The 10052-nt window shown below is 40.3% G+C and overlaps 1 protein-coding gene across 2 annotated transcripts; it reads left to right on the top strand.

Annotated features, from left to right (window-relative positions):
- Positions 1-1646: 1646 nt before the first annotated feature.
- Positions 1647-9951, top strand: LOC131531389 (uncharacterized). 2 transcript variants are annotated; one of them, XM_058762104.1, is made up of 4 exons: positions 1647-1957; positions 2897-3223; positions 8901-9185; positions 9456-9951. In XM_058762104.1, the coding sequence occupies exons 2-4, from the start codon at positions 2980-2982 to the stop codon at positions 9581-9583; spliced, it is 657 nt and encodes a 218-aa protein (XP_058618087.1). In that variant the 5' UTR covers positions 1647-1957; positions 2897-2979; the 3' UTR covers positions 9584-9951. The 2 variants fall into 2 exon arrangements, with proteins under 2 accessions (XP_058618087.1, XP_058618086.1); XM_058762103.1 differs by having other exon boundaries at positions 1647-2440.
- The last annotated feature ends 101 nt before the right edge of the window (positions 9952-10052 follow it).

Below are 10052 nucleotides of genomic sequence, written 5' to 3'. Positions count from 1 at the left end.
TTACAGTAACAGGTGATTTTATATATTTCCAGAACAGATAAAAGTGCTTAATACGCATGGCATAACAAAAGCTAATTTTAGCGTAATGTAAATGTAATTGCTAAAGTATCCAGATCTAAAGAGATGTAGCCTACAGTAAAGTGTAACACTATTATAATATAAAGAATATATTTGTCATTCAGAAAAGCACATGAGGTTGCTTTCAAAATCTGGACAACAACCTTCTTCTTTTGTTTCGATTTTACAACCAGTTACCACAGTTTAGCCTACAGGACAACATTAATCTGACCATTATAATAATAGACACCTTGCCTTTAATTGATGTCTCAATGGCAGTCACCAGTCTCCATCAAATAAATATCATTTGGATTATGGGACGAGTTATGGGACCACTACATCATTCTCTTGGAAGACAACAAAGATTCACAGAAGGTACAGAAATGAGCAGGACTGATGAACCACAGACACAAAATACTACAAACATGGAATTAATATTAGAAACAAACTGACAATAGATCTTACTGATTGATCTTCAGTGGTTTGCTATTGATGTAACTAATAAATGGCGCTATCTGGTGGATTTTTAAAGAACAGCAGCTAAACAGCTAAAATAATTCTTTATTCTTTTCCAAAGCTTGCTTGGCTGTTTTAATCCATGCTTTCATTTCATATAATGTGCTGGGATCCAAATGAATACTGTGTTGTTATGTAGATGTTCTGTGTATTTGTTTCATAGTCAATTCTTTTGTAATTAAATCCATAATTTATTGTAGGCCTATCAATCCATTTGAGGTGCAATTTAAAAATGTAAATGTGTTGTAATGTGATGTAAATTCATACATCGCCTTGTTTTTTGTTCTTGGGTGGATAATTGTTATTTCATAAAGTAGCTCCTGATGATTCCTGGCCATACCAAACAAGACAGAGGTGCGTCTCAACAAAGTCCCTTTATTCTATAGTCTTTGGTCTCAATCAGTTCCCTGCCTCCCGAGCTCATGAATCAGTAGATGGTGTACACGAACTCGGTCACTGGTAACTTCCCTGGCTCACTGACGTGTTTTTAAAATTTTATTTTATTTATTTATTTATTTTTTGTGGCTCGTGTGGTTTATGTTTTGCGCTTCAGAAATGTGACCTTATTTTTGGTAAGCGAGCATAGTGGCTTTGTCCAAATACCCACACTAGCAGTCTTTGCACTTGACCACTTAAATGACGTATTTCCTGTATTTGGCCCAAATGTTCAGGTGAGGATGAAGACCACAAGTTTGTGTTGAACTTCTCATTAGGCTACCTGATGGGACACACTTATAGTGTTGTAAAAATGTAAGCGTTTACATAGCTTTATTTTAATTGTAATTTGAAATACTTTGCATTTTAAAATCAGCTTCTAAATGTCTGTTCAGTAGTCCCTATAACATGACAGTTTAATTTGTGGTGTTTCTAATTAAGTGATAAAAAGCAGTTGCAAATGTTGTACAGAATAAATATCACCACTACTCCTCTTTGCACCAATAAAATGTAAAAACACAGTTTTTCTACCAAATTATATGTAGTATCTAATTATTATATTAATATTTAACTTGCATTGGAAAGGTTTCCGTGACCTCTCGCGAGATCTCGGCAAAAAGTCCCACGATTTATATCCAGAACATGATGCGCTCCTGAACGGTATTCGAGATAGTGTGGATTTAGTATCCATTAAGGGCACTGCACTTTGGCATTTTGAAGACATGGGACAGACTTGCACACTTACTTCCTGTCGCGCGCACGCGCACTCAAGTAACCAAGACCGCAATTAAGTGTGGGTAACTGGACAAAACCAGTGAGCGCCGATGCTCCCTAGAATTCCTAGATTCCGCAATCAGTGCCCTGACTACTGAACAAGGAGCTGATTGAGCCGCAGTCACTACAAAGCAAGAATCTCCATTAGTGAATCTAATATCTACTTCTCCGATCTGTGAGTCAAAGTGAAACCAGCTTCTGTATACAGAGATGTGGTTTGATCTGTAGCGTGAAGAAGAAAAAAAACAGCTTCTGCATGACTAGCTATATTCAAACCTGTGTTTTTGTGAGTGTGATCTGCTGCTGGCATCATAAAACATCTTAGTTAAACTCCTAAAACCATTTTACACGTTCAAGAGCAAAACATTAAATAAACAATCAAATATTTGCAATTAATTGTAGCAAAATTAATATACAACAGACTATCTATAACCAATGCATGCAAGACCAGTGTATAGGCTACATGTGTAGTGAGTGGGTGGTGGTCAAATAGCCTATTATTGGTGGATGAATCACAAGCAACACTAGCTATACTGCAGTTTAACACTGTCCTGTGAGTTCACAATCTCTCATATAGGCTACGTGTTCAGATACTTCAAGTGCTCTTATCTGAAAATGGTTCATATGTTTGTTTTGTTCTGCTTGTGGCACCTGGTTGGTAAGTTAATCATACTTATTTTAACTTCTTGCTTTAGTTTTAATCTGATACATTGTTATTTACAGAAATTTAATACAGAGCCATAAAGTACTTTTTAATCAGCCAGATGATTTCCAAGATAAAAGAAGCTTTAAAAAAGCTTAATTTAATCCAGAAGAGAAAAATAAGGCAGGTGCAATGACAGCGAATCTGTTTATTTAAAATAATTCATGGCTTTACCACCTTGTAAATAATGGCATGAAATGATTATTGATTCATCTGAAGAGGGACTTATCTATTATATTCTACAATTTGTTGAGTAGTTACTGATGTCTGTGCCTGTTTTATAAACAGAGTTTTGACACGTTAACAGAAATTAAAGGCTTTAAAGATTGAACTGGGCTGCAGTTCAGTTTCGTTCTGTGCAGAATCTGGCCTATACAAGTAAATCATCAAATCTGTGACTGTGTTCTTCAGGTGTGTTTGCTGATACAGATGCAGTGGAGTCAGTGTCAGTGCTGGAGGGAGATTCAGTCGCTCTAAACTCTGGTTTTACTGAAATGATGGATGATGATATGATTCTGTGGAGGTTTGGAGCTGAAAACACTTTAATAGCTAAAATCAATGTAATGGCCGGCAGCATGACTGTATTTGATGATGTTCTTGATGAGAGATTCAGAGACAGACTGAAGCTGGACGATCAAACTGGATCTCTGATCATCACAAACACCAGAACTGAACACACTGGACTCTATCAACTACAGACCAACAGTGTGAGCAAGAGCTTCAGTCTCACTGTCTATGGTGAGTTAAATATTGGTTTCACCTGTTTTATTTATCTATACATTTTTAATATCTTAATATTTAAATTATTTTGATTATTGATTAATAACATGACTGTAAGATTATTAATATAATTTGTCTGGAGGAGACCCCAGTCTGAGAAAACAAAGAACTTTTGCGAGAATCAACACCTGAACTCTGTCTCGCAAGCTTAAGACGACCCACCCAACTGAGAGAGGCAAATGTTCCACACCTTATACATGGCCCTCCACTTCCTTTACTCTCTCTCCCCTCATTTCAAGTTCAAGTTCAAGTTGAGCTTTATTGTCATTCTGCTACATGTGTAGACATATAGTGGAACGAAATGTCGTGTCTCGCAGGACCACGGTGCTACATTCTAGTTAGACATGAGATACACATACAGCAATGCAAATATAGGGAAAAAAAAAAAACACAATAGGGCTATACAACAGTTTAACCATCTGACTATACATATACTATAAATACTATAACTACTATACCTAGTTGACTACACATACACAAACTGAGACTGTACAAGAACTTTACATAAATACTGTACATGAAATAGTGCTAAAGAGATATTTGTACATGAAATTGTGCAGGAAATATATATTTTTTACATTAAATTGTTCAGAAGAGAGATTCTGTGGGAAGCAGCGCATAGTGCAAAAGAGTTAGTAGTGCAATGCTCCAGTAAACATTATTTTGTAGTGCAATATTCAAGTAAACATATATTATCTTATTGAGTCTTTGTTGCAGGGAGTGTTTATAGAAAGTGTTTAGTGTGCATATAGTGGGACGAGTGCGTTACTACAGGTGGTTTGTATAGCCCACTCACCTGTGTGTAGCACACCCAGAATTGCACTTAGTAGAAATTTGTCAATAGTTATTTATAGTTGGGGGGGCTGAGGTGTTCATGGTTTCAGAGCGGGGACAGGGAGATTGGAGTTAAGAGCTCTCACAGCCTGGGGAAAGAAGCTGTTGAGCAATCTGACTGAACGAGCTTTGATACTCCGGTACCTTTTTCCTGATGGCAGGAGCTGGAAGAGGTTGTGGGAGGGGTGGGTGGGGTCCTTCACGAAGCTGGAGGCCTTGTTGGAGCATCGTGTGAGGAAAATGTCCAGGATGGAGGAAAGAGGGGCACCGATGATCTTTGCGGTAGTGTTCACTGTCCGTTGTAGGGTCTTGCGGTCAGCAGCACTGCAGTTCCCATACCAGACAGTGATGCAGCTGGTCAGCACACTCTCAAGGTGCCCCTGTAAAAGGTGGTGAGGATGGGTGGAGGGAGACTTGCCCTTTTCAGCCGACGGAGAAAGTAGAGGCGCTGTTGTCCCTTCTTGTTGAGTGACGTGACGTTGGTGGTCCAGGTGAGATCCTTTGTGATGTGCACCCCCAGGAATTTAGTGCTACCGACTCTCTCCACGGTTGAGCCGTCGATGGTCAGTGGGGGGTTGTTAACAGAGTTTCTACTGAAGTCCATCACAACCTCTTTTGTCTTACCCACATTGAGGGACAGGTTGTTAGTGCCACACCATTCAGCCAGCTGTGCCACTTCCTCTCTGTAGTGCGTTTCATCGTTGTTGCTGATGAGGCCTACCACAGTTGTGTCATCAGCAAACTTGATGATGTGGTTGGAGCTGGACTTGGCAGTGCAGTCGTGAGTCAGCAGCGTGAAGAGCAGCGGGCTGAGCACACAGCCTTGTGGGGCCCCTGTGCTCAGTGTGGTAGTGCTCGAGATGTTGCGGCCGATACGGTCTGACTGAGGTCTTGCAGTTAAAAAGTCCAGGATCCAATTACAGAGGGAGGTGTTAAGGCCCAGCAGGTTTAGTTTGTGGATGAGCTGTTGTGGGATTATTGTGTTGAATGCTGAGCTGAAGTCGATGAACAGCATTCTTACATGGGAGTCTTTCTGTTCCAGGTGAGTAAGAGCTAGGTGGAGAGTGGTGGATATTGCATCGTCCGTGGAACGGTTTGGACGATATGCAAACTGGAATGGGTCCAGCGTGCTTGGGAGACTGATGATCATGATTGGGGTCAGTGCTATGGGACGATAGTCATTCAGACAGGACACATGTGACTTCTTTGGTACTGGGATTATGGAGGTGGATTTGAGACACGTGGGGACGACTTCCTGGCTCATCGAGATGTTGAAGATGTCTGTTTAGACATTCATCAGCTGTGCAGCACAGTCTCTCAGTACACGTCCAGGTATGTTGTCAGGGCCCGCAGCCTTTCGTGGGTTAATCCTGGATAGGGTCTTCCTTACATCGGCTGGGGAGAGACAGAGTACCTGGTCGTTTGGAGATGTGGGTAGTTTCTTTGCAGGTGTGTCGTTCTGTATCTCAAATCGTGAGTACAAGTGGTTGAGTGCCTCTGGTAGGGATGTGTCATCGTCACTGGCCTGTGGCGGGGCCTTGTAGTCTTTGATGGTCTGAATGGCTTGCCACAGGGTCCGAGTGTCTTTACTGTCGCTGAAGTTGTTGTTGATTTTTTTAGCATACTGATGTTTTGCCTTCTTGATGCCATGAGACAGATTGGCTCTTGCTGTTTTGAGGGCTGCTTTATCTCCTGATCTGAATGCTTCATCTCTGGTCTTTAGCAGCCCACGAACCTCTGCTGTCATCCATGGCTTCTGGTTGGCATGTGTGGTGATGGTCTTGGTGACTGTCACATCATCAGTGCACTTTTTGATGTAAGCAGTCACAGTTTCAGTGTACTCCTGTAGGTCTGTGTGGTTGTTGTAGGTGGCCGCCTCTTTAAACATGTTCCAGTCTGTGTCCTGGAAGCAGTCCTGCAGTGCTGAGGTGGCATTTTCTGGCCATACCGTGATCTGTTTTTGAAGCGGTTTGGTGAGTTTCAGAAGTGGTCTGTATGCTGGGATTAGCATAACAGAGATGTGGTCCGAGTACCCGAGGTGGGGGCGGGGTTCAGCTTTGTATGCATTTTTCTCTATTGTATAAACAAAGTCCAGTGTGTTATTTCCCCTTGTTGCAAAGTTCACATGTTGGTAGAACTTTGAGTCTTTAAGTTTGCGTGGTTGAAGTCACCGGCTATGATGAAAAAGCCGTCGGGGTTATTTGTTTGTTGTTCGCTGATGGCGCTGTACAGTTCACGAAGCGCGTCCTTAGTGTTTGCACACGGGGGGGATGTAAACCGCGACAATAACATTGGCCGTGAACTCCGGCGGCAGATAGAACGGTCGATACTTCACAAACATAAACTCCACCAGCGACGAACAGTGTTTTGATACTAACGCAGCATTGTTACACCATTCTTTGTTGAGCATGAGTGTTGGAAGAGCCGGTCTTGAGGGGTTAGCCCTTAGCCTGGCTCGTATACCTCCGCGCTTCTGTCCTCTCTCACACCGCTTGCGACGCCACCTTGTGCGGGTAGCGTCAGTAGGCGAGGCCGCAGTCTCGAGGTCCAGCTACAGCAGTAAACAAAGGCCTCATAGCTTCTCAGTAGCCGCCGGCGAGAGTTTGTGTTTGTATGTGTTGTCGATATCCAAAAGGCTTTGGCGATCATAGATGTATCCCGGAGTGATCTCCCGATGAATTAGCGGTAAATTGACATTGTTTGGAGACGAACAGACGACATTAAAAGACATAAAAGCACCGTCTTTGGGACCCGGAGAAGCCGCTGCGTCTGAGCGCGCCGCCATCTTGGATGCATGCATTTCATCTAAATAAAGGACACTACAGAGATCACTGAAACCACCTTTCGTAATCAGAGTTTATGATAATGCAACAATTCATGTTTGAAGTCGTTTGAAAGGTCTCCGGGTGTGTCTGGTAAAAGGGTCTCATCCTCTTTAAGAATAGAAAAAGACAGACTACTCCCAGGTCTTTCACACAAGTTACCCCTGTATGTAAATGCAAAGTTATTCACCTGAAACCCCAAAAGGTGATATGCTAAACCCCTGCAATAAAAAAACAATGCCATTTGGGAACTCCGGGGTTTCTTCTGGATATTTAAGGGAGAGTGACAAAGAGCTCAGGGAATCTGTAGACAGATCTCCCATATACTTGCTGTGTGTAGTCTTTCGTTATCAGGTAATATTTCTAGATTCTCTTATTTCGGTATTATTGAATGTTTTATATGTGTAATCACTTTGTTTATAATGTTTGAATTGAACTTTGAGTGATTATCTTGATTACCTGATTAATAAATTATGTTTGGATTTATTCTGATTGCTCTGAAATTATTCATTCTAGTAGATTACGTTGTATCCTTGTTGCCGCATTTCTGCATCAGGTTAGTAACAGACTAAAAATTCAGTTGAGATGGAGTATAAGACACACCAACCATGTTTTTAGAGATCTGGCTAACACTTGGTATTAGTACAAGTGTACTTAGATTGTAAGGGCTAAAAGGGAATTTCCATCTAGGTCAACTGAATGTTGTTTGACCAACCGAGATAGGGTGTGCCTAACCTCTGTTTATTGTAATATTACTCTAGCTAAGTGTACATGTGAAACCATGGCATGACCATACTAAAGCTACTATTAGAGAGAGTAATGTTGGTCGGCTTATATCTTAGTAGTGGTCATTAGGGGTGTGCAGCGGAGCCATTATTTCTATCTGTATCTGTATCTGTGACAATCTCAAAATTATTTGTATCTGTATTAGGATAGATCCGGAAGTGGGCGTGGCTTAAACCGGAAGTGCGTCAAATTACATGAAAATACAATTTTAAATGCAAATCTGTTCGATTCGTAGCACGTGCCCCTCAGATTTTTGAGCCAAGTGGATTTTGAATGCAGCCTCCAAAAGACAAAAAATAGCCAATTATTTTTTTTAATATTTGATACAATCACACCAGCGTGATTAAATCGTTCAGCGCTTAATTAGCTGCTAAATTCAAATCTGCGTTCGCTGGCTGGCGCTGAGCCAGATACAGACGCGTTTGTACAGCTCTGCGCATTATAACCAATCACACAAGATGCTGTTGAGCTTATGAATGCAATGACCAATCACAGGTGTTCAGATGAGTCATCGCTAAAATGCCGGTGTTTTCTTCACTCGCTCGCTGACTGAATACACTCGCTGGTGAATTCTCTCGTCAGAAACAACAAAACAGCTTCAGTGATTTCAGTTATAATGGGAGTTTTTGAGAGTGCTTGAACTAGACTGTCAGTGAAAACGTTCTTTGATAATGTAAATGTTATTTGCTTTCTTTCTGTAAAATGAAATTATGATTAATAGCCTAACTTGCAATGTTTTTATTCACATTAACTTTCAATGTTAAATTCACATTAAATAGAAAGTCAGTCGTATTAAAAATATGTTATACCATGACATTGTTATTATTAGGTTACTTTGACCATCGCCCACTATCAACATAATTTATAATGGTGAGAATCAAGATATTTCATGATATAGTTAATGCGTTTGGGGATTTTTCGAATAAAAAGGAAAAAATAAATAAAACATAAGTGCTGTTGTGGCTGCCGTGCATCACGCAAGAATCCTTCTGCCGTGTCATTGGCTGCCGTCGTTGGACCAGTGGGCGGACCTTACAATGACTAAATCATTTAAATTAAGCATTTTCATCTTTCATATTTGTAATAATCTTTTATAATTGCGGAGAGAAGATCACTGTCATATAAGACACTAACTGACTGACTGGCACAGCAATAAACACATTCTGATCTAGTTTTGTTTCTCATATTTTCAGCTCGTCTGCCTGTTCCTGTCATCAGCAGAGACTGTTCTTCATCATCATCATCATCATATTGTTCATTGTTGTGTTCAGTGGTGAATGTGAGTCATGTGACTCTCTCCTGGTACAAAGGACACAGTTTATTGTCCAGCATCAGTGCGTCTGATCTCAGCATCAGTCTCTCTCTACCTCTGGAGGTGGAATATCAGGATAACAACACCTACAGCTGTGTGCTCAACAGTCCCATCAGCAACCAGACCAGACACCTGGACATCAGTCAACTCTGTCACACATGTTCAGGTACAGCAGCACTGATAAAAGCCTCTATTGCATCTATGCAATGAATTAATTTGTTGATTTTACCAATACTGATAGCTCGAGATGCCATAAATGATGAATTAAATGATGAATGAGCTTCTGTCATCATTAAGCCTACTCATGTCTTTCTAAAAGCTTGATTTTGAAGATTTTTTTTTTACACATACGTAAAAAGTTCAGTTTTTGAGAGACTAAAGTCAGCTTATTGAAAACATCACAATTATTTATATATATATATTTATTTACTTACAGAAGTCCACATGCATGGCTGTGATTCTGCTGAAGCTGTGATCCGATTGGTCGTCACTGCTCTGATGGGCGTGGCTTCTGCAGCTGCTGCTGTTCTTCTGGTGAATGACGTCAGATCTACAAGAGCTTAAAAGAAAACAGAACAGATATCATACATATTCTGACATGTATCATAGTTTTAATTGTAAAGATGAAGATACGTGTGGTCTAGAAGTGTTTAGTGATGGTGAAACAAAACTTTTCTTACCAAGGTTTTCCACTGAATTGGATCAGAAAAGGTTCATTACCTGGATCTGGTGTATTAGGAGTCATCTGGTGGCCAAAGCAATGAACATTATTTAATCTTTCATTTTATTTAATACTATGGAAGTATGGGGTACATTTCTTTATTTACACAGTTTTCATTAATGTTTATTAATTTATGTAATGTTGTTTTCATTTTGTTTTATAATTGTTTGCAGCAACCATGAAAATACAAATGTAATATTTGTCACACCAATAAATCACCATATAATTGAACTGAAACTGAATATTTACTACCGAACTGATATACGTATATAAATCATACATAGACCTATATTATAACTGCAGGGATGCCAT

This window comes from Onychostoma macrolepis, chromosome 22 (assembly GCF_012432095.1).
Source record: "Onychostoma macrolepis isolate SWU-2019 chromosome 22, ASM1243209v1, whole genome shotgun sequence".
In the NCBI taxonomy this organism is placed as follows: Eukaryota; Metazoa; Chordata; class Actinopteri; order Cypriniformes; family Cyprinidae; genus Onychostoma; species Onychostoma macrolepis.
This window is presented reverse-complemented; position numbering and strand designations above follow the sequence as displayed.

What these genes read in the sequence shown, in the direction of transcription:
- LOC131531389 (XM_058762103.1), top strand. Translation starts at nt 2,398, where the DNA reads ATGGTTCATATGTTTGTTTTGTTCTGCTTGTGGCACCTGGTTG. An exon ending in CTGCTTGTGGCACCTGGTTG is followed by an intron (nt 2,441 to 2,896) that starts GTAAGTTAATCA and finishes TGTGTTCTTCAG; the next exon opens with GTGTGTTTGCTGATACAGAT. An exon ending in CTTCAGTCTCACTGTCTATG is followed by an intron (nt 3,224 to 8,900) that starts GTGAGTTAAATA and finishes TCATATTTTCAG; the next exon opens with CTCGTCTGCCTGTTCCTGTC.